Source organism: Pteronotus mesoamericanus, unplaced genomic scaffold, assembly GCF_021234165.1.
Source record: "Pteronotus mesoamericanus isolate MK-2021 breed Mesoamerican mustached bat unplaced genomic scaffold, CSHL_Meso_final scaffold_54, whole genome shotgun sequence".
Taxonomy (NCBI): Eukaryota; Metazoa; Chordata; class Mammalia; order Chiroptera; family Mormoopidae; genus Pteronotus; species Pteronotus mesoamericanus.
In genome coordinates, this window is record NW_026555321.1 from 79,295,488 (window position 1) to 79,320,814 (window position 25,327).

General features: G+C 36.0%; 1 protein-coding gene across 2 annotated transcripts in view; it reads right to left on the bottom strand.

Moving 5' to 3' along the window:
• The window catches only part of TCEA1 (transcription elongation factor A1), a 40,871-nt gene that overhangs the window by 3,225 nt on the left and 12,319 nt on the right, over nt 1-25,327 (bottom strand). The window contains exons 3-9 of one of the 2 annotated variants that reach the window (XM_054595604.1): nt 16,048-16,153; nt 13,869-13,956; nt 11,694-11,836; nt 10,576-10,632; nt 9,413-9,567; nt 7,096-7,242; nt 227-298 (exon numbers count right to left, since the gene is read on the bottom strand). In XM_054595604.1, the coding sequence (XP_054451579.1) occupies nt 227-298; nt 7,096-7,242; nt 9,413-9,567; nt 10,576-10,632; nt 11,694-11,836; nt 13,869-13,956; nt 16,048-16,153 (768 nt within the window). Of the gene's footprint in view, nt 1-226; nt 299-7,095; nt 7,243-9,412; nt 9,568-10,575; nt 10,633-11,693; nt 11,840-13,868; nt 13,957-16,047; nt 16,154-25,327 lie in introns of both variants that reach the window. The other variant, XM_054595603.1, reaches the window with a different exon arrangement.

Below are 25,327 nucleotides of genomic sequence, written 5' to 3' on the forward strand. Positions count from 1 at the left end.
TCTGCTATTCCCGCACCAAAACAGTATGAAGGTAGGAAAGTTAACATTCTTTATTTGTAACAGAATACAAAGTAGTATACTGCATTACCAATGGCTAGTCACACACTAAGTACTGAATAGTGTGAGCATATGTATATATTTAGGTATCTAGAGAGGCTTATGAACAGACCTGAAGAAACCATTCTATCATAAATGAGTAAAATATAAATATAAGAAGGTGCCATACCTTCCATCGATTTCCACATTCATTGCAGACAACAAATGTTGTCATTGGTTCATCAGCACTACGAGTTTGTACCTGCAGAAAAATCAGGTGAAAAATACTTTTTATACTACAGAAAGTCCAATCTAATTAAGAACATTCTACATAAAAATACATAATAACCACAAGAGTACCACAATAAAATGTGTAACAACCTGAAACAAGTTCAAATAAGCTAATTTCAGAAGAACACACACTTCCAAACTTCTAAGTCCTTTGTCTTTTCATGTTTAATGAATCCCAGATAAGTGGGAAATCATCTAATGCCACCCACTGTACTTTTTGCAAATGACTAACAAATATGAGAAATTTCATTGCTAAGAAAAATGTTAATTAAAAAAATGTCAATTTTCTCTTACAAATTAGCAAAGATATGAAAATTAAGCATATTGCATTCTGACAAATATAACTGCTTCTAAAAGTTAGGCAACAGCAAAGTGCCTTAAATGCCCATTCTCTGAGATCTAGAAACTTGGTATCTGATCTATTCTAAGGTAGTAATTAGAAACACAAAGATCTATGTACACCTCAACATCACTAAATAATCACGGAAATGCAAATCAAAAAACCACAATAAAGTATCACCTCACAACTGTCAGGGGCTGTTATCAAAGACAAGAGGTAAGATGTGTTAGTGAGAATGTGAAGGACTGCATACTGGTAAAGACATTATGAAAAACAGTATGGAGGTTCCTCAAAAAATTAAACATTGAACTACTATATGATCCAGCAATCCCATTTCTGGGTATTTATTCAAAGGAAGTAAGTATCTCAAAAAGATATCTGTACACCATGTTCGCTGTAGTATTAAACATAGCCAGGATATGGAAACAACCTAACTGTCTTTCAATAAATGAATGAGTAAAAGAAAAGTAGTACAAATACAAAATGAAATTTTATTCAGCCATAAAAAATGAAATCTGGCCATCTGAGACAACATGGATGAATATGAAGGCATGATGCTAAGTATATCATAGATAAATATACCAAAGATAAATACTTATCGGTGGAATCTTAAAAAAAAGGAAGGAGAGCTGATTTTATATACACAGAATAGAATAATGATTGCCAGGGGCTAAGGAATGGGGGAATGGGGAGATATAAATCAAAGTGTACAACTTTAGTTATAAGACTAAGTTCTGAGGACCTAATATATATAATATATAGCATGACTATAGTTACAATAGGTATTAAACATTCTTACCACACACACACAAGAGTTAACTATGTGAGGTGATAGATGTGTTATCTTGATCTTGGGAATCATTCCACAAAGTACATAACTCATCAAGTCATCACACTGCAAACTTTAAATATATACAATTATATTTGTTAATTTTTCCTCGATAAAGTTGGGGATAAAAAATCCTTGTACAAGAATGTTTAAAGAGGATGATTTTTTAAAAGATTTTATTTATTTTTAGAGAAAGGGGAAGGGAGGGAGAAACAGAGGGAAAGAAACATGTAGGAGAGAAACATCAATTGATCAGTTGCCTCTCACACACCTGCAACTGGGGACCTGGCCCACAACCCAGGCATGTGCCCTGATGGAAAACTGAACCTGCAACCCTTCAGTTCGCAGGCCGGTGCTCAATCCACTGAGCCACACCAGCTAGGACTAAAGAGGATGATTTTATAATAGCACAAACAGTTGAAACAACTTAACCAACAGGGAAATAATGAAATAAGAGTACCTTCACCTAATGAAATATTATATAGTTATTAAGATGTTTACAAACTTTTTAAAAAAACAATTAAGAGGAAAATGTTTTTTTGTATTGTTGTTTATTCTATTAAATTGTCCCAATTTTTCCCCCTTTGCCTTCCTCCATCCATCCCATCCCCCACTCCCATAGTCCATCTCCACCCCATTGTCCACATCCATGGGTCATTCATACATGTTCTTTGATGACTCCCTTCCCCTTCTTTCTACCATTTCCTCCCACCTCCTTTCCTCTGGCAGTTGTCAGTCTGTTCTGTTTCTATGTCTGGTTATGTTGTGCTCATTAATTTTGTTCATTAGATTTCTCTTATAAGTGAAATCACATGGTATTTTGTCTTTCACCGACTGGCTTATTCCACTTAACACAATGCTCTCCAGTTCCACCCATGTTGTCACAAAGGGTAATTCCTTCTTCTTTCTTTCCACTGCATAATATTCCACTGTGTAGATGAACCAAATGTTTTTAATCCATTCATCTACTGACTGGTACTTAGACTGTTTCAAATACTTGGAAATGTTTACATTACAGTAGTTATGTTTAAAAAATAATTTACAGCATTTAGCTGCAACTAGAGTCAGGAAAAAATCCACAAGATATTACAGCCACCAAAATACTGATCATTGTTCTTTCTGGATGGCAAATGGATAAGTAATTTTGAATTTCTTGTTCATATTTTTCTATATTTTCCGAATTTTCTATAAGTACATACTTCATATTGTTTTATTTTTTTAAAATCAAAATACTGATCGATTGATATCTGTATATTTAGGGAACATGGTAACATTAAACATTTAAGTGAAATACAAGGCTGGAAAAATTAGAAAAACATAAAGCAACAGATAGTATAGCAAAAAGGAAAAAAAAATTACATTCATAACGAAGGGATCTAAGGAAAAGAATGAAAAAAATCACATTCAATACAATGATTGGAAGTCTCAATGTTTTTACAATTTGATTCTCTTTTAAGTTAAAAAAAATTTGGACTATTTTTCACATAAATGTGAAAAATTTTTATTAAATAATAAAATATCATTAAAATATTTTTATAAGAATCAAAATTTACATAATTAAAAAAATAAAAATTTGCAAAAGCACATATTCAATGACTTAAAATAAAATAACCAACATCATTAAGTGATAATAGTTCCCAAAGTAGGAAATGTTTGTAGATTTTGTAAATTAGATTAATTTCATGTAGGAGGGCTGTACTAAAGAGCAGAGAACATAGCTCAGAATATGATGTCTGAAAACTGAAATATCAGAATAACTGGATTTCATCTTCCAAACATTGTTTTTATGTTTTACTGCAGATTAAAACATTTAATGGAAGGAATACAATATTAGCATTTAATAAACCATCTTGATTCCATATATGATTTCATTGAACATCCAGGACAAAAAAAGCGGAAGGAACCCAGTCAAGGAGCAGCCAGGTGGTACAGAAAAAAGGAGAGCTAACCAGTGCAAGAGTGAACAATTTCTGTGAACAGCCTAATCATTCTAATGCAGGCCTTCAGGGCCAGGTAAGCAAAGTGGACCTGTGGGGTGACAGCATGGTCCATGGGTGCACACACAATACTGATGCCTTTGTCAACATCTATCTGGTCACGGTCACTTACATGGACCATTAAGCGTAGTGAATGGCTCAGTAGGATGACCTGTTTATGACAGATCATAATGCCTGCTATGATCACATGATCTAGTAATCCCACTTTTTTCAGGGGGTATTCATATATACCCCCCAAAATGAAAGCAATGTTCTCAAAGAGGTATTTATATACAAGTTCATAGCAGTGTTATTCACAATAGTCCAAAAAGTGGAAGCAACCCCATGACCATCAGAAGATGAATGAATAAGATGTAATATACATACAATAGATTATTACTCAGCCTTAAAAAGAAAGGAAATTCTGGCGCATGCTACAATATGGATAACCTTTATGAACTATAGTTATACTAAGTGAAATAAATCAGTCACAAAAATACAAATACTGTGGAACTCCATTTCTCCACTTGACTACCCAAAAAGGTCCATTCAGAAACTGGTAGTTGCCAGGAGCTGGGGAGAAGGGAGAATGGAGAGTTGTTTCTCAATGGGCAGAGATGTTCAGTTTTCCAAGAGGAAAAGAGTTATGGAGATTGGCACAACACTATAAATGTACTATTAAACTGTATACTTAAAAATGATAAAGGTGGTAAATTCTAGGTTATGTGTATTTTACAACTAAAAATTTAAAAAATTAAAAAGAAAACTCAGCAAAAATAAATAAGCTTAATGTGATTTTTAAAGATTTCATCTACATAAGATTGTAGACTTCTGATGTCCTCTGCTGAGCAGAATTACTGGAACCGAAGGTCTCAAAAACAGAAAGGTTATTTCCTTAAAGTAAACAGTTCTAAATGAATTTGACAAAGCATTATTAAAGTTAAAAGTCATTCTTTAGTTTAATCTAATTATGGGGAAGAGGAAGATGGGTGAAGGCAAGAACCTAAATACTAACAATACTACATTTTGAATAAGATATATGTAATTTTAATGAGATGATAAAATTCTAATATTTCACATTACAAAGATCAGAAGCTCCATGATACCCATAAATATTAACAAGGCTTTCACTGATAACTCAAAAGCCCAAAGATAAAGAGCCAGTCTCAAAAAAGCAGCATACTACTTACTCGAGATCTTCAGAAAAAAATGGTTAAAAAAAAATCCTTCTGAAATATTGAAATATCTTACATATACTTAATATTGCTATTTAGGGCCCTAGAAGTATGAGGAACCTTTTGCTCTCTGGGAAAAAAATCTGACCTCCTAGTGGGTACATGTTAACCAAGAGTCACAGTTAATTCTTTTATATCATATGTTTTGCCAACAAATTTGAAAGTTATCTATCTAAAGACAGAATTTTTTGACTGTAAGAAAATCATACTGACTTCATCTCTAGACTAGGTTTTTTCTGTTAAAGGAAACAAAGTTTTCTAAAAAATCGCAGCTATGTATACATTTTAAAGAGGTTTAACTTTTAAACACTGTTCTATTTATACTAAATTCTACTATGTGGCATTTTTAGAGTAGAATTTTTATTGCTGAGATTTTCCCACTGATTAAAAGAAAATAAAGCAATTCCAACTCAGAACTTTCTGAGATCACTTTCATATGCTGATATATTTTAGTAACTATCAGTATTAATACTTCTACAAAATAAAATACTGAAATATCAGCCCTGGCTGGTGTGGCTCAGTGAACTGAGAGCTGGCCTGTGAACCAAGGGTTGCTGGTTTGTTCCCAGTCAGGGCATATGCCTGGGTTGTGGGCCAGGCCCTGAGTGGGGGGTGCTCAAGAGGCAACCACACACTGACATTTCTCTCCCTCTCTTTCTCCCCACCTTCCCCTCTCTAAAAATAAATAAAGTCTTTAAAAAAACTCTCCAAAACATTAAAAAAAAATAAAACACTGAAATACCAGATATATAATTATGACTAAATGAAACACTTCAAAAAGGTAAAGGACATTAGATTGGTTAAAGTATGTCTAAAAATAAAGTATTTCCGTTTTTAAAAAATAAGAGGCAGAAACTTATAAAATATGCTACAAATGTGTTTAGAAAGATAGAAAAACAAAAACATATTGATGTTTGCAAGTATACAAGGTCTGTCCAGAAGATATCCAACCCTGTAATATGAAAAATAGAGATATTTATTGAAGAAGATACAAGATATAAGAAACACAGTACATAGGACAATGAAACCTCAGTCCCCTAAAGTAGGCACCTTGGGACCTTACACAGTTCTCCCAATTGCCACCAGCTGCCCCATGGAATTTTCCTTGACAGTCTGAAATCTCTTCCCTTTCAAAGGTGATTTTAGTTTTGGGAAAAGCCAAAAGTCGCAGGGCGCCAAATCTGGGCTGTAGAGGGGATGAGTCACCTGGGTAACTTGATGTTTCACCAAAAAACGCTGCATGACATGTGATGCATGAGCAGACGCATTGTTGTGATGAAGCTGCCAATCACCAGTTGCCCATAACTGTGGCCTTCTGAGTCATGTCAATGGTTTCCATGGAGGAACGTTAAACTTTGCTGCCAGGTTACATCAATGTCGTGCAAACCATTCTCATTATATTAACAATGGCTGGAATTTCCCCGGACAGACGTTGTATACATACAGCATGTAGAAAGCCACAAAACCAATTAATAATCCTGATTTACCTCTAGGGAGGGGAGAACCAGGTGGCTGCAAGCAAAAGTGTGTGTGGGGCGGTGGGATTTCCACCCATAATCTTTTATACTTTTTGAATTCTTAACCTCAAGAATATAGTACTTTTCTATAATAAAAAAAGCAAAGGTTCCTTCCTACAACTTATACAAAATTAAGTAATATTATTTTTTTAAGTGCTTAGTTTCTGTGAAGCAGAAAATTCAGTTCCCTAAATATTTCTAGTAACCTGAAATACAACAGTAGGTTATTCCTTTAGGTGAAATTCTGATTTAGCATATTACAGATACAGCACCAAAACCTTTTTGGTAAATGGAATTAATGACAGTGATAAAACATCATTTTCACATATGCACATATAACTAAAATAACTGTAACATGGCTCTTTTCAGCTGTTAAAGAACAAAAAAGTCTAGTCATGTCATATGTGAATATAAAAGTCATCATACATGTTGCTAAAAGGAAAAAAATATCTGGAAACCAGGTAAGCTAAAAGTACCCACACTCTACGTGAGGAAGAACAAAGAACTTCCCTTAAATTATAAGAGGCTACCAAATAAAAAGAATGACAGCTTGTTTAGCTGTCACTGGTATATACTTACAATGACAGCTTGCTTATTAACTCTTAGAAAAGAAAATGGCCACTCTAAATTGTGTAATATTTTAAACTTTACTTAATTGATAGAGCTTTCATAGTAACAAGTCCTTGAAAGTATAAACATAACCTATTTACAATTAATCGGAATCTGATAGTATTAAGAAAGCATTCTTCCACTTCAGAGATCACATTCCTTCTTGAAAAATATCAAAATATACTGGTAATCATCTTTACTACAGAAACAGAAATTACAACATTCTTAATATGAAAATAAGATTCCATAAACAATCACGAACCTGTGTGTAAGTACAATTCTTCTTTTTACATTTGCCACATGTGAATAAGTCTGTCTGGGTTCCACCCGTCTTGGCCATCTGATGCTCTCTAATGGCTTCTTTGGTCAAGTTTTTCCGCATCTCTTTGAGCTCATCACTAGCCATTTCCTATTAGGAAGGTGGCATAATAGTTATAATTGTCTTCTTCGTATTGCTTTTTATGCTCAATTAATAATAACAGAACTAAAATCAACTTTTAAGGTTTTAAAAGTGAAAAAATATTTTTTTTCAAAGGACTCATTAGGGTTTGCTTCCTTTGAAAATTTCTTCAAATACTTTGTATATGAAAATTGCATTAATTAGTGCTTAAAGGCCTATAAACAATGTAATGCTGTAGCAATGAGCAGTCCAGATTGTGATGTACTGCTACCCTTCCCAAAAAGGAAACAGGGACCTTTGGAGAAATGTCTGGTTCCAGTTTTGAGTCAAGAAATGCACAGGACAAGCCAGGATCATTTTTTGTGCCAGGAAGCAAGGAAGCTACAAAAGACTTTCAAGTCAAATGGACAGAGGAGCAAAAGTAAACTTGTTCCCACTGGTCAAAGATAAGATAATATCTTCAGCCACCCAAAGAAATTACTGTAAAGAACCAATCCTCACTGGGTAAAAGCATGATACTTAAAAAAAGGAAGCATACAGACACATGCAAAACAGCAACAAAAGCCCCCAGTGGCAGTTACTAGGCACCAATGCCTCATTCTAATAACTGTTAACTAAAGGGGAAAAAATTACACATTCACCCTGGTTTTCCTAACAAAACCAACAGAGTAATGCCCAAGATTATATGGGAAAGTGCTTCTTTATCAGAGGAATCAAGCTAATAAATGTGAAAGGTATGACATAATTTTAGAAATCACTGTTTTGCAGTTCCTAATAAAGCCACCAATTCAGGGAAGGATCATCAATGGATAAACAACACATTAGATGAAAGGGCAAAAAAGAACTTTACAATGAAGTAAACAGACTGTCAATACACAACCTCACTGATGAATCTCAGAATACTAAGAACAGAGTGAGACATTATGTGTCTCCTGACGTGATACATTATGAAATAAAAAACACCATTTATGAAATGTTTAAGCAGGAAAAAAGCTCAACTTGTATGTGTAGTCAAGCCTACAGAACTAGCTTCTGGTTAACAGAAAATGGGACAGAAAAGTTAAATAACCTTAGGACAAAAAAGAGACAATTCATATTGTGGAATACAGAAGAAATAAGCTGGTTTCTTCAACAGGTCGATGCCATGAAGAAAAAAGCAAGGGCAGAGTAGGAGAAGACATTGCATCAGATATGCACACACACACACACACAAAAAAAATTCTTAAAAGATTGAGCTAAAGGTAGTATGGAGACTCTGGATCCTGACACAAAATAAATGTACAACCAGGAAAAAAGGATATGAAAGAATAATATTAGAAATTATCTAATATTTAATGAGATAATAATACAAAATTAACAACAGCTTTGCTGGAAGTGTTGAAGACCTTTATGTGAGAAAAATACTGTATTTTTACAAAAATACCTCTCAAGTATGTAGAGGTAAAAAAAAAAGTGTCTGAGGTTTGCCTGAAAACAATTCAGGAAAAAAGAAGGAAAAAGGAAAGAGGGATAGATGAAACAGTACAAATTCTTGAAAATACCTGAAGCCTGGATGATAGATAATATGGAATTTCATTACTCTCCGCACTCTACTTTGTGAAAGTTTGAAATTACTTTGAGTTTTTTATATAATGAATTTTAAAAATACTTTTTATGAGCTATAGAAAAGAAGAATTCACTCTCTTTCATGTTTAAGAAAATGGTAAGAGTGCAGACACACTACAGCTATTATCTATGAACAACTATGTCTATAAATAGTCAGCTATGAATTTCATTTTTCCCATCATTCTCTATATAAACTTAAGGAACAGTTAATAAGATGTGACCAATTTTGCAGGTTCTAACCACAGAAAAAGCTTAGAGATTTCAAAGTCTGTTTGCAATTATAAATCAACTCAATTCTACGTGAATCCAAAATAAGTTAAAACACTTTTGTCTTCAGACAATGATTTAATGCAAAAATCACTGTAGTTGTGGAAAGGGCTAAGTATTGATGCCAAGAGATTCAATCTTCTTAAGTACAGTATTTGTCTAGAATACTGTATATTCAAACACATCAGGACAGTTAATAAGGATTTATTATATATGCAGTAGTCATATAGTACCTTATGATTTAAACAGACTTTACACTTGACAACATGGAATCACATCATGGAAACTAATATTCAGATATACTCACCTCTGCTGTCATTCTAGCAAACAAGTCAGGAGGGATATTCCCACACAGTACATTTTTCCTTAAATTTGGATTCTTTGCATCCTTAAGATTTGATATTCTACTTCGTACTCTATTTTTGTATTTCATATCTGTATTCCTTATTTCTTGATATATAGGTATAGACCACTAAGGAAAAAAGGTTAAATTATACAGGTAAGATGATTTTTCCCTCTCCCTCTTCTGCCAAAATAAGAATTCCTGAAATGTCTAAAAAGTTCACGAAAACTGTTTCAAATTTATATTAACAACAAGATTCTCCTTCTACCATATTCTCTGATCTGTAATTGACAAATAATAGTGATTACACTTTTAGGCTATGAATGAGCAATGCTTTCTTCTTAATGTTTAATGCCAGGGACACACAAATTATAAGGGTTTCAAAAAGAAACTCAGGTACTCAATCTTACAAAATTTTTGAAAAAGAGATTGAACTTCTACAAGCTTTAACTTGCACAAATCTGAATTCTACCAAGGCTCCTAAAAGTCTCAAGTACTATACAGTTCTCTTGGGGACCAAATGAGAAGAGATCATCATGGTGGCCCTGAAGGTTCATTTCTTCTCCCAGCTCAACAAAAAGCTAGCTCAGCTGATTCTTCTCAAAAGAATAGTCCAGAGCAGAGACCGAATCCTTGAGGAGGTCCCTCTCTAACAAGGCTATGTCCTCAGCCAGGATAGTTCCACCATCACGCTGTCACCTAGACATTCCCTGCTCCCTATACCTACATGTTAAGCCCCTCTCCCAGAGCCCTTCGTTTTGTGCCCCCCTCAAGGGATTGTGTATGCTGCTGAGTTCCCCCCAAATGTGAAAGCCTACTTCACACTTACTAGTATATGTTTTCCATGCCTCTTGGCACAACCTCAATTGAGATGCTACATTTTTATTTGCATAACAGAAAAATAAAAATGCTATCAACACTATGTGCTTTACTTTTGAATGAAAGGAAAACAAAAAGAATAAAAATGACATGGATGGCCTTCTCTTTTCCCATCAAAACAACACAATCAAGATGGAAAATGAAGAGGACAAATAAAATACAAATTAAAAAATCTCTATAGGGAGAAAAATTTATAGTTAATCTAGCAGATTACTTAAAACAATTATGCATATAAACACAAAGGATATCTTCCTCAATTTGAGATCCTAATTCTTCCTCGTCAGCTCCAATAGCGATGTAATCATCTAAACATGGACACAGAAAATTATCAAGAATAAGTAACATATTTAAAAAAAATCAATATGTATTTCTTCAACCCCATTTGCCTTCTTTAAAGAACACTTTTAGTTTACTTTCTGGTATCTTTACTACACACTAGACTCCCCTTCTGGATTCACCTAATGTCCACAGTGCTTCCTTATCCCTCAGGAGTAGAAAAGTATGTGATCTATAAGGCAATTCCCCATTTCACAACTCCATAAAGTTTGGCTGGCTCCACAGAGAGTAGAAAGTTATAGAAAGAACCCTCTTGTCTCCTGTGACTCAGGCTTCAATGAAAAGAAACCGTTCATTTCATCTGCCAAGCATATATAGAGACATACTCAGATGACTCCTTATACAAACATTCAAAAGAAAAGAAGAAATAAAAAGAAACTAGGAAGAAAAAAGAAAAAATACATAAAAGATAGTTAAGGACTCAAAACAGAAAGGGCAGAATAAGGAGAAAAGTAAGGCATATTAACTATGGTTCAGTATAATAGAAAAAATTTCTTTAAGATGATGAGTAAATACTCTTGTGACACTTTAAAGCCAAATTTTTAGATAATAAAAACGAGTATCTCAAACTAAATTAGAGCTTCCATATATAAATCAAGATCTTTTTTCAAAAATTCCCATTTTTAAAAAAGTTGAAAATGAAATTATGAATGCAAAACTTAGACAATATATTTCCTAGTAACATTTAACAATAGGACCCAAACACAGTGTTGTTAACTGTCTATGGGCGGGGATAATTAGTTTGCAGACTAAATGTGGAGGGGAAATTTTGTGGAAAAGTTAAAATTACTATGAATCAGGAAACATCCATTTACTACAAGGAATCAATTTCTTGGAATTTTAAAGTTACAAAAGGCCCCAGGATGCCTATACCTCTCTTCCTTCAGTAACCCATATTAACACCTACCCCCTGAACTAGACAGGTATCCATGGGCTGCCACTGGTAAAAGAGAAATATGAAGGTGCACATGGCATTGGCGGTGGTGATGATCAAAGAACTGGGCACTGAAAAGACATATACTACACTTACCTCCTGTTCGAAGAGCTGCAGCAAGCATCTCCCTACACTTTAACCGTACAGAATCAGAAGTGCTTGGTGCCCGAGGAAAACATGACACGTAAGTATCTCGAGCATTTGTCTCATCCTTTCTGCTGCTTACGTTTCCACTGGAGCTACTAAAACACACATATACACAACACACCAAAAAGAAGGGAAAACTCAAAGTAATACCATTACTATCATTCTCTAAAATCAATTTTTCTGGCTTAAATAAGTGAGACAGTGATGCTTTACATTTAAAAAAAAATGATTATGTACAGATTAAAAAGTTAAAATTTTAGTAAAGAGAAGTCTTCCCAGGTAGATAAGCGTTCTTGTCACTAACTTGGCTATTGTTGGTCTGCTTTTTACATCCTGGTGATTCCTTTCTAAGCATTTATCCACATTACTTGCCCCTTGAATTCTTACACCCAAAGTGTAAAACCTCTGAAGTTACAAGTCACTTAGATACACCTTTCTATCTTCCTTTAGATGATATGTCAGACTTATTTCTCCAATCTTAAAATTTTCGAGAGAGAGAGAGAGAGAGAGAGAGAGAGTGTGTGTGTGTGTGTGTGTGTGTGTGTGTGTGTGTAATACCAACTTTATCAGACTTCATACACAGAAACTTTTCCTTTTGTAAATAAGTTCTATCCCTAAATTTCAACTACATGAAACTGATAAAAAATATACTAAGGACCTATTCCCCCTTCAATATCTATTTAATATACTGTCTATACACTGTATTTTACATTTAATGCATTAAATCAGTGACTCAATGTCATCAAATTAAGACAGCTGGAAGCATGTGTTAAAAAATTAATAAATCAAAAATATAAATATCATAAAAGGCAATGACACACGGAGAATTACTCCAGATAAACTAAAGAGATAGGATAACTAAATGCAAAGTGTGATCTTGATTATTTCAGAAAAAAATTTATCACTTGCATTAAAAGACATTGAAACAATTGTCTAATATGAATAAAGTCTGTGAATTAGAAAATGGTTAATTTTTGCATATTGATAGCTTTACTGTGGTTGTACATAAGAAAATGTTCTTGATTTTAGAAAATACACATTGAAGTAGTTAGCAAACTATTTATTTGATTTACAATAACACCAGTTCGTGTGTGTGTGTGTGTGTGAGAGAGATATGCATCTAAATATTGGGACAGCTGGGAGTCCTCTGTACTATTCTTACAATTTCCTGAAAGCCTAAATTATCTTAAAACATTTAGAAAAACTGAACAAATTTTATTAACAACTGATGCTTACCCCTACCTTTAGCTTACCTCTTTTATCATCAAGTTTAGTTAGTACTGATATGTAAAATAGTATATGGGATTTTTTTGGTTATTAAAAAAACAAGGAGTACATGATCAATTTTGAGAAAATGAATGAAGTTAAAAATGTAGCTTAAAACTTGAGTGCATCAGAATCACTTGAAGGGTTTATTAAAGACATATCTCTAGGCCCCACTACCAGAATTCCTAATTCAGTAGTTCCAGGTTAAAGCCCAAGAATTTGCTTTGTTAACAAGTTGCCAGGGTCTCTGCTTTTCCAGGGTCGACACTTTGACAACTATCGCCCCAAATCAATGTCAAGTGTTGAACTATAGGCTTCCCAGAACAGAGGAACTGTTTTTAATCTGAAGCATATCACCTTTTATGTCAATGTGTTAGATATTACACAGCTCATTATCTGTGATAGGGAAGAGTAAATGTAGTAAGAGCTGAGAAATAATTTGAAGCTTTCAATACTGAACTTCACATTTTCAGTTCTTATGACAAATAGCTAAATGGGGAGTGAAATAAAAATATAAAAAGGAAAATTAGACCCAGGGCCAAATATACATATATCAGAAATTGGTAAATAGAGAATGAAACCATTTGAATCCCTTATCAGTACCTTCACTGTTAATTCTAGTAGTGTTATCCCACAGATTCCATTCGATTAAACTTGTTGGGTACAAAGTAAATAATATATTCTAGTTATGCAGTGTCTTCTAATTCTCTTTTAAATTTCAAGAAAATTTTGTAAGAAACCTTAGAATACTTGGCTAATTTATTTGATTAGAAAACAGATATGGGATCATATGACCAAGGAGGAGGTAACAGTCAACTATGCCTTTAATCATAAATGAATTCCCACAGAGCAAAATACCTTTCTTCTCGAGCTTCAGGGCTATTCTGTGATGTAATTGCAGTATCTTTTTTCTTTTCTTCTGGATCTTTATCAGTTGATGGACCATCTAAAAAGTTATGAAATCCACAAGTTGTTAACATTTAAAAAAAAAAGGGGGGGGGACCACTGCATGTTATCAGGCTATTTACAAAACAAAAAAAACTAAAATCCTAAGTTTTCAACAAGTAAAATTTATGCTAGCTATTCTATTAGCATATATATTTGGGTATTTGTCACAATGAATGATCAGTCAGCAATGCCAAATAAACTCCATCATTTGGTAGAAACTGCACAAATGTTACAAGAGTACAAGAGCTTTATTCCCCAATTGCTCATGTTTTGGCACACTTCCTTCCTCATTCATTCATTCCCCCTTATATACACATGTGGGTGTTCTATGTCCACACACACCCCTTGGTGTGCACACACATTTCTTTTGAACCATTTGAAAATAAGTATAAGATGTCATATTCCTTTACCCACAAATAGTTTACTGTGCGTTCCCTACGGATAAAGAAATTCATTTATATAACCACAATAAATAATAAGTAAATTTAAAAATGATACAGTATTGTTTACTTGCCTACCTATCTGATATAAATTCTGCCACTTATCCCAATAATGATCTTTACAGCAATGTTTCTTTCTGGTCCAGAATCCAATACTGGATCACATATTACTTTTAGTTATCTTAAGACTAGACAGTTAAATCTTATAGGCTTTATGATTTTTAGTTCCTAGTTATGAAGTCGTTATACTAGGTTTTTTGTTATTACTATTGTTGCTTTTGAAATTTTAAAAGGTTCTCTTTTTCTATTTTCTCTTCCATTCAAGGCCAGTAACTGATGAGAGAAATGGCTAATTCCAAGGCTGGGGCAAGGAAGATGGATGAACCCAATACATTTTGTGGTACCAGAACATGAGAATTAAAAAAAAAAATAAAAAATTGAAGGGACCTTGCCAAAGGAACAAAGGATCCAGTTTGGTCAAATCTAGACAATGTAAATACCAAAATAAATACGAATAATGAATTATAATTCATTATATAGAATAGAAACATATGTATCCACATTAATAATAAATAACTGGGAGGTAAAGGGAAAGTCCTTTCTTATAGCAGAATGATGATTTATAAATGTTAAAGAAGTGGAAGAGTTAGAAATCACTCTTCTACTTGTCACTATAAAAAGTGCTTTAGGAAAGCATCAGTGGATACAAACTGGGAAGAAGGGGAAGGAGGTCTGATGAGGAACAAGATAATTTCAGGATCTTAAAGTTATCTCCTACAGAATGCCTATTAGATACAAGAGGAATAATAATAAACAATACATAGTAAACCCTGACTGGGTTATCAAAATCAACAGCATTAATGCCTCTGGATCTGAAACTCTGAGAAGGACACAACACACTTAGGTAGTATTCCAGCTGTGATCTAATCATGAGAAAATAGCAGATAAACTCCAAATAAGGAACATGTATTAAAAACAAAGGGTGTAAGGTGCTTATATTCTTTGTAATGTCAATGTCATAAAAGACATAAAAAAGCTTAAGAACTATTCCAGATTAGAAAACTAGATATGTGATTCTAGACTTGATCTTGTTCTGGAAGAGAAACAAAAAGCTATAAAGGACATTACTGGGACAACTGACCAAAAAATGGGACATTCCCTGCAGGTTAAAGTGCTGTACCCATGTTAAATTTCCTGAATTTCCAGTATGTGATTACATAAGAAACTTATTCCAAGGAAACAGACACCTAAGTATTAAAAGGTAACGTTGCAACATAGTCTCCAATGGTTCAAAAAATAATTTGTGTGTGAATACCTACACATAGAGAAAAAGACAGGAGAGAATATGACAAAACAAATATGGCAAAATTTTTTTAAGTATGACAACCTTCCCTTGGGGAAGAAATTTTCTTCTTACTTAAAGAGGCATTCTAGTTATAAGTACTAAAAGATAATGAAGTTAAACCTGACTAGTTCAAAAAAAACAAAACCCTCAAAGAGATCAAACTAACACCCCCTCACCCATATTTTAAGGCACTGATTTCAGTATACATATAGTCATAAAGTAAAAAAATGAAACTGCCAAATGTTTTAATAAACTAGAACATCGTGCATGGGTGCGTGCGTGTGTGTGTGTAGATCAATTATACCTAATAACTTTTTCCAGGATTTGATGAGAGACTTTGCTAAAGATGTAACTTCTTCATCGCTACTCTGCTTGCGAATAGCATTCACTGACATTCCAATTCTTGTGGACTGAAAGGCAAAGACAAAAAGATTTGTACAAGCAATTTTATTTCAGACAATTTAGTTTTTCATCATCATCTTTCCCAGATTCCTGTTTCCATTTTAAAGTAGGAAAAATCTTCAAATAGTACAGTACACTACAGAGTTAAGATAACACATCTTCAGGTCAAACACTGGATTCTACATTCTTATTACAGAGCTCTGAAAGCATATATTCGCTACTGTAATAAGGCTAGTTAACCAGTAAATAAAATTGTCTTTCCGTAAGAAAGAATAAAACAAAAATGTTTGTATTTACATATAACAATAGGTTGAAGCAATCATGACCATTCCCTTCCTTCTCCACATTCCTCTGCACAACATACTTCCTAGACCACCTGATGCAACTTATAATAAGGGTCCTCAAATACTACCATTTACAAAGGTTTAAAAAGCATTTTTTGGGGGCCTGACATCAGCATATAGTCACAGCTATTAAAATGGACTTCACAGAATATAGGTAATTTTAACATGTGGTAATAATGTGTGCCCAGGATTATACCAGAAGCATCCATATTCACTAATCTTCCTATCAACTCTTCAAAGTTAAGATCATTATCCCTATTTTTAAGATGAAGAGACTGGAAATACCCATAAATAACTTGCCCTGCATTACACCACTACTAATTGGCAAAGCTAGGCTTTTAATACAGTCCTGTCCACCCTCCAAAATCCATGCTCTTTCCAGCACATTGATGGTTTTCAAATTGTGCTCAAAGAACACAAATGTTGACAGGCCTCTTATGGATGATAAAAATGTTAAAGTATTTAATAAATTCAGTTTTTTAGTAGACGATCTTTCAAAACATTTTGGCTATGGAAGAAAAAAATAAGACGAATTCTCAGTGGTGGAAAAAAAATAAACACTTGCTGTAAACTTTAAGACAGAGAAATAAATGGATACATGAGGCTTCCTTCTAAATTATTCAATCCACTCAAGAAAAAGATTGAGAATAGGAGTTTTGTTCAAGGATTCAGAATATGTATTTAATCAGAAGGTTCTAGGTTGTTATACCTCTTGGAAAGCCAAACACGGAAGATAAGATTCCATAACTAAAGGATAATAGGGACCTCCAAATATCGAAAGCCCCAAAATGATTTGGGATTAATGTTTGAGAGCTTTTTTTTTTTTAATCCACAGAAAGTGGTTTATTGCTTTTAGAAATTAAGAAGTTCTCAGAATTTAATGAAGAAAATACTTAGAACTTCAGAACATTTTAGAACTTTCCTAAAACACTTTTTTTCCCCCTCAGCTGATGAAGTAAGCACTTCAATATAGAAAACCTTCCAGAGAGGCAAGTGCCTGGGCTGGATGGCACAGCTCACCATTGTGTGGACTCAAAATTGTCCCAAAGGATGAAACTAACTGCTTAAAAGAGGGGCTTGCCCATGCAGCTGGTGTACTGAGTGTCAGGTCTGACTTCCCTTTCTGAATGACTATAGTGCACCTTCTTTTCCAGCGCCCATTCACAGCTCTTCCTCACTTCTATTCCCGTAAGTTCCCCCCAACCCATACACTGCCTAGAAGAAAATCTACTTTTTAAATGAGTGGAAGAAATAACTTGAGTTCCTAATATAATTCTAAAGTTTGGGATTCAGGGGGATTAACAAAGAAAATGGAATTTTAGGAAATGGTCAGGCGTGAGCAAAGGTATAAGAAGAACATGAACAAACTATGTGCTGTAGGCTCCAGGGTGATAGTATTTTAGTTATCATAATCACTAAAGAGTCAATGATGTCCTGCTTATAACCTAAGAAAACTCACATGAAGAATACAGTCAGCAAGTGTAACAAACATGCTTATTTAAGGAAGAGATTCCCATCAAGAATAGTAAGAAATGAGGCTGCTGAGGTAGATGAAAAACAAGATGTGAGGTAGGGGTATTTTTCCCCTTTGGGGGGTATTTTGGGAAGACTAGAAGAAAGTAATCTTCTTTTGGGAAGACAGAGGAAAGAATTGTAGAACTATTTTAGTTGGATAGTCAGGTCTAGATTTACCTAAGAATTCCCTAGACTCTGAAATTTTCCTAAAAGTGGTAGACCATGATTTACAGGATTTAATAGGTGGGTTATAAAAAAGTGTTTTGTGTTCAAATAACATTAGAAATTGTAGTGTTAAACAGGCTTCCTGACTGCAAGACTAATAAAAGTTTCAGGGACAAACTATACATCATGAAATTCTAGACAGAGAAAATGTGTACCTTTGACCATGGATGGTCACTTGGTTTCTATAGAACACCACTTATAGAGTTATAAAGACATTACCTTGGAGAGGTGGAGAATGCATTAAGCAAACTAACAGAGTCAGCTGCACATTGGTGGTAAAGCAGAAAGGGAACGAGTAGTGAGATCAAGAGACACTGTCAACATCACAGGGAGTCGCAGACTGCTAAGCTCTAGGAAAAAAATCACCTTTATGATCACTCACGAGTTTTTGCGAAAATGATTTGAAGATAGCCACTAAATTTTATGGTAAAAAAAATACAACTACTATAAAACATTGTAAAGAAATTAAAGAAGACATAAATAAACAGAAAGACATCCCATATTAACAGACTGGAAGACTTGAATGTTAAAATGGCAATATGAATCAAATCTAACTACACATTCAAAACAATCCCTATCAGAACACAAGCTGCTTTTTGCAGAGAAACAGAGAAGCTTATCATAAAGTTAATATGGACATACAAAAGACCCAAAACAGCCAAAACAATCTTCAAAAATAACAGACAGGACTGGGGTGAAGGGTAAAGCGGGGCACAGCCCAGAAGGAATTCCCAGCCCTGGGGATAACTTGGCCTCAGTGCACAGGACAGAAGAGCCAGGGACTGAGGGTGGGCCACTGTGTGTAGACTTTATTTTTTAAAATTTTATTTTACTGATTATGCTAATACAGTTGTCCTGATTTTTCCACCTTTGCCTCCTCTACCCAGCACACCCCACTCCCTTAAGCAATCTCCACACCGTTATTTATGTCCACGGGTCATGCATATAAATTCTGTGACTGCTCCCTTTCTTATAACTGTATTTGACCTCCGCATGACTATTCTGTAACTACCTATTTGTACTTCATAATCCCCTCACCTCTTGAACCATTCTCCCACACACCCTTCCCATCTGGCAACCATCAAAACCTTCTCTGTATCCATGATTCTATCTCTGCTTTTCTTCTTTGCTTAAGTTTGTTACTTAGAGTCAATTGTTGATATACATGTATACATTGCCATTTTATCATTCATAGTTTTGATCTTCTTTTTCTTAAATAACAACCTTTAACATTTCATAAAATAATGATTTGTTGATGATGAACACCTTTCGTTTTTTCTAGTCTGGGATGCTCTTTACCTGCCCTTGGATTTTAAGTGATAGCTTTGCTGGATAAATCAATCCTGGCTGTAGGTTCCTACTTTTCATGATTTTAAATATTTTTTGCCAGTCCCTTCTAGTGTGCGAAGTTTCATTTGAGAAGTCAGCTGTCTTATGGGAACTTCCCTATAGGTAACTAACGGCTATTCTCTTACTGCTTTTAAGATTCTTTCTTTATCTTTAACCTTTGGCATTTTAATTATGATGTGCCTCAGGGTTGGCCTCTTTGCATCCATCTTGTTTGGGACTCTCTGTGCTTCCTGGACTTGCATGGCTATTTCCCCTACCTACAGAGAAGTTTTCTTTCATTATTTTTCTCAAATAGATTTCCAATTTCTTCCTCTTCATCTCCTTTTGGCACCCCTACCATGCGAATGTTGGAATGCTTAAAGTCCCACAGGCTGTTTACATTATTCTTGTTTTTTGGGATTCTTTTTCTTCTTCTTGTTCTGATTGGTTGTTTTTTGCTTTTTTATGTTCCAAATCACTGATTTGGTCCTTGGCTTCATCCATTCTACTGCTGTTTCCCTGTAAATTGTTCTTTATTTCAATTAGTGTATCCTTCATTTCTGACTAGATCTTCTTTATGCTGCTGAGTTCCTCACTATGTTCCTTGAGCATCCTCATAACCAGTGTTTTGAACTCCGCATCTGACAGACTGCTAATCTCCATTTTGTTTAGCTCTTTTTCTGGAGTTTCATCTGTTTTTTCATTTGGGCCATGTTTTTTGGTCTCCTCCTTTTGGCAGCCTCCCTTGTTTGTTCCAATGTATTAGGCAGAGCTGCTATGACTCCCTGTATTGGTAGTGTGACTTAATGTAGTTGGAGTCCTATAGGGTCCACTACATTGGACCCTATAGGCACAGTTTCCCCTATCACACAAGCTTGGTACTTGAGGTGCGCCCTTTGTGTGAGCTGAGTACATCCTCCTTTTGTAGTTGAGCCTTGACTGCTATTGACAGATCAATGGGAGGGATTTACCCAGGCCAGTCTGCTGCAGGGACTAGCTATGACCACTGACTACCAACCTCCAATCTCTGTGGAGGAACAGCTGTGCAGGGACAGGGTGGTGGTGCTCCGACAGGGTCTGTAATTGTCCACTGGGTATGCAGGCTCTGGGGTGGTATGGGCCAAGGTAAGTCCCAAACTGTGTTTTGTCTGGGGCCACCCTGCCTAAGCTATACAAGCAATCTGAGATGGCTGCTACTTGTGCTGTGACTCGAGATTCTCAGGCAAAGCCAAGCTGTGAATCTAGGCTGACTGATGCTAGTGCTGGGCCTGGGCCACTTAGCAACAGGTACTGGGGCTCGGGTCTCACTGACACTGGCTGTTGCATGTTTAAGAGGATTTGGGAAGTTGTGAAGCATGACCCAAGATCAGCCATTAATATGGAAAAGAAGCTAGGGCGGGACAGATTTTCAAGGAATCTCCAGGGTGGGGCAAAGAGTTTAGCCAGGTTGATGGAGACTCAGATATGGCACCCACTTGCCAGCTCTGTGGCTCTGTTGGGGGAGGGTTCAGAAAAGGGACAATGGCTTCTGCCCACCTTTCTGTCTGGGAGAAAGCTGTCCCCCCAGCTCTCACCTTGATGCTAGACACTTCTGTTTCTCCTATGCCACTGGTGCCTCCCAAGCTGCTACCTTGGTCCTGGAGTTCAGAGGGAGTGAGTATGACTAAGTCTGTGTGTGGGTTCTTTGAGAGGAACTGCTTAGGACTCCAAAAGTTTCTTCTACCAACTCAAATCCCACTGGTTTTGTAGCAAGAAGTTATGGGGACTTATCTTCTTGACACTGGAACCTTGGGCTAGGGGGCCTGATATGGGGCTTGGACTCCTCAATCCCAAGATATCCCTCCTGAATTTTTACCCACCATACGTGGATGTGGGACTAGCCTGTTCCATGTCTCTGCCCCTCCAACCAGCCTGGATAGATGTAGTTTCTTTAATTCCGTAGTTGTCAGGTTTCTATTCAACTTGATTTACAATGATTATGAGTGATGGTTGTTCTATGTTTTAGTTGTAATTCTGATGTGGCTGTGCAAGGAGGTGAGCCATGTTCACCTATGTCACCATCTTGACCAGAAGGCACTGATCCTTTTCACCATGCGAAGACTTTAAGGCAGAGGTCTCCAACCTGGGGCCTGGGGATTGCATGCAGCCCAGGATGGCTGTGAATGCAGCCCAACACAAAATCATAAATTTACCTAAAACATGATTTTTTTGTGATTACATGTTGCAATGTATTTAATGTGTGACCCAAGACAACTCTTCTTCTTCCAGTGTGGCCCAGAGTCACCAAAAAGCTGGACACCACTGCTTTGAAGAACCTGTAGTCTTTTGAAGCATTCTGACATTTCTGAAGGGCTCTGTATTGCAAACTAAATCAAAGTGCCTTGTAGTGCCAGAAGTGCTTCGACAAGTCCAAAATAGCTGCGCTGTCCAAACTGAAGTGTTTGGTAACTGTGAAAGCACAGCGTGGGCTTGAAAACCTAACCAAAGCCTTAAAAAAAGCTTCAAGAGCTTTGGGACTGCAGTCGAAGTGCTTCGGCAGCAGCAATGACACACTGCAGGCTGGGAGGAGTAACCAGGGCCTCCTGGGTGATTATTCCCCCAACTCTACAGTGAGCTTCCAAAATACCTCCAGAGATCTGGACGCAAAAGAGGAAGGTAGATCCCACAATTTTCATTCATTCCATTTCTCCAGAAGTTTACAAGAAAAGGAGGTGAAAGAGAAAAGAACAGTCCAGGAGGAGACACCACCCAGTTCCTGTGAAGGACATTCATCTAGCTCCCTGCCAAGGAGCCATGGGGAGCCAAGTTTAGAGGAAGGTCATTAATAGTCATTGTCACTTGCACATGCTCTATTCCAAGTTGTCTTTCAAAGGGGTCTTTTAGCAAGTTCAGATATTTAAGCTCCTTCCCTAAGGAATTTTAGGGCTCTATCTCTGACTTCTATGATCCAGGACATTGACAGACTGCCTATAGGAGGAGCTGTTGAAAGAGGATCTGGTTGGGGGGCTTTGGCTAACACCCTCATTTTGCACATTACTACAATGAGATTCAAGAAAGAAACCTTTTGCAAGCCTCAAGGCACCCAAAGGCTGTGGCATACAGGAAAATGGGTTTGGATTACTCTTACAAGTGCACTACACCTGTCCCAGAACAGCACAAGGTATCTGAGAGACAGCTGCAGCTGGCCCATGTCTCTAAAGAAGCCCTTGATAATCCACTACTGAGAAACTGACAAAGATCTGCTAAATGTCATAAAAATATTTTGTGCCCTCAGACTACAAGTACCATAGGCATTGCTTCACCAGCAGCCACCTGGTCATCAAGCCCCTTTTAAAGCATTTCACATGTCTATAGGTTTCATGGCAGTCCTGACTTACTCCTCTGCCCGGGAAGCTTTCAAACAGGTGTGGTTGGAGAGAATCATTGTGGAAACTGATGTCCCCTATTTCTAGCCCCAACAAGTTTCCTGTAAGTCTTTGCCAGTGCACCCACTCGGGCCTGGTCTTGCATACAGCTCAAGAGATTTACAGGGTCAAATATCAGTCACTCTCCCACACCTCGGCTACATTGCATGAGAACCGTGGCCTCTACAATCTTTAAGAGAGGGTACAGTCAGGGGTCTCCCATAAAAGTACGTAACACAGGCTGAATTTCGACTAAGTCTGGATCCCAGGACAAGTGTATGTGTGAAGAGCGCATTGGAATGAAGAAAACAGACAGGAAAAAAGATATTTTCCTTGAAACCTCATCATAAGGCTCTCACTTCTGGCTGGTGCGTGGAGTGCAGTGGAGCAAGGTAAGGGATGGGGCTTTGCCTCCCCACCACATTGCTCCAGAGCAGTTATGGAAAAAGAAAGAGGCTGGTAGAAGGGTGCAACAAGTTTGCGAATCCAAATCCCTGTTTCCTGCAGCCTCTGTTTTTGAATAGTTTATGAATAAAGTCACCCCTCCTACTCATCCTTTAAAAAAAGGAAGAACAAGGTTGGAAGACTTGTAATTCCCAATGTCAAAACCTACTACAAAGCAACGGTAATCAAGACAATGTGTTCCTATATATGGAGATATGAAGATCAATGAAATACATTTAAGAATCTAGAAACAGCCCTGGCTAGGTGCTCAGTTGGTTGGAGAAATGTCCTGATCCACCAAGGTTTCAGGTTCCGTTCCCTGGTCTGAGCACGTACAAGAATCAACCAATGAATGCACAAATAAGTGGAACAACAAGCTGATGTTTCCTTCTTCCCCCTGCCTTCTCTCTCTATCTCTAATCAATTTTAAGAAAAAGAATCCAGAAATAAAACCCTAAATCTTTCATCACTGAATTTTCAACAAGGATGTTAGGACAAATCACTAGAAAAAGGAACCCTAAAAGATGAAACAACTAGATACCCACATGTGAAAGAATGAAGTTGAACCACTTCTTTATGCCACACTTAAAAATTAATTCAAAATGAATCACAGACCTAGGTGTAAGAGCTAAAACTAAAAGACTCTTAAAAGAAATTGTGGGAATAAATTCAAAATTTTGAATTAGGCAATGGTTTCTCAGATATGATACCTAAAACACAAGCAAAAACAACAACAAAATAACAATTAGACAACAAAATTTTAAACTTTTGTGCTTCAAAGAACACCACTAAGAAAGTAAAGATAATTCAGTGAATGGGAGATAATATTTGCAAATCCTGTAGCTGACAAGGGACTCATACTGAGAAGACATAATGAACTACTACAGCTCAATAATATAAAGACAAATTACCCAACTTAAGAAATATACAAAGGGTCCAAACAGCCACTTCTTTAAAGATACACAAATGCTCAACAAGCACATAAAAGGATGTTCGATGTTATTAGTCATTAGGCAAATGGAAATCAACACCCGAATGGTATTACTTCACACCCACTTGGATGGCTATAATCAAAGACAGATAATAACAAGTGTTGACAAGAATGTGGATAAACTGGAATCTCCAATTACTTGCTGTTGGGCATACAAAATGGTACAGCCATTTGGGGAAAACAGTCTGGCAGGTCTTCAAAATGTTCAACATAAAGTTACCACATGACTGAACATTTTAATTCTTTTTAGGTATCTACCCAAGAGAAATAAAAAACATATCCACACACAAACTCGTACATGAATGTGCATAGCAACATGAGTCATTAACAGCCAAAAAAGTGGAAACAGCCCAAATGTCCATCAACTGATGCATGGATAAACAAAATGTGGTACATGATATATCCATACAATGGAATATTTATTATCCAGTCATACAAAGAACTGGAGTGTTTATAACATGCTACAACATGGATGAACAATGAAAAGATTATACTAAGTAAAAGAATGGAGACACAGAAGGTCACATACTGCATGATTTCATTTACATAAACTCTCTGGTACAAGTAAATCTAAGAGATAAAAAGAAGCTTGCCTTGGGCAGAAGGAGAAGAGGCAGTTTGCAGAGAAATGGGGAATGATGGCTAAAAGGTAAGGGGTTTCTTTCTGAGGTGATGAAGGTGTTCTAAAATTGACTGTGGTAATCATAACGTATTTCTCTGAATATGCTAAAAACTAGTGAATTGAATACTTTAAATGACTGAGCTGTATGTTATTGAAATATATCTTCATTAAGCTGTTAAAAAAAGAAGTCATATAGAGCTAAGTTAACTGTCCTTTCCCTAAGTTCCATGAGGGCAGGGAGTTTGTCTTATTCACTGCTACATTCGGCATTAGAATAACACCTAGCACACAACAAGCACATATGAATT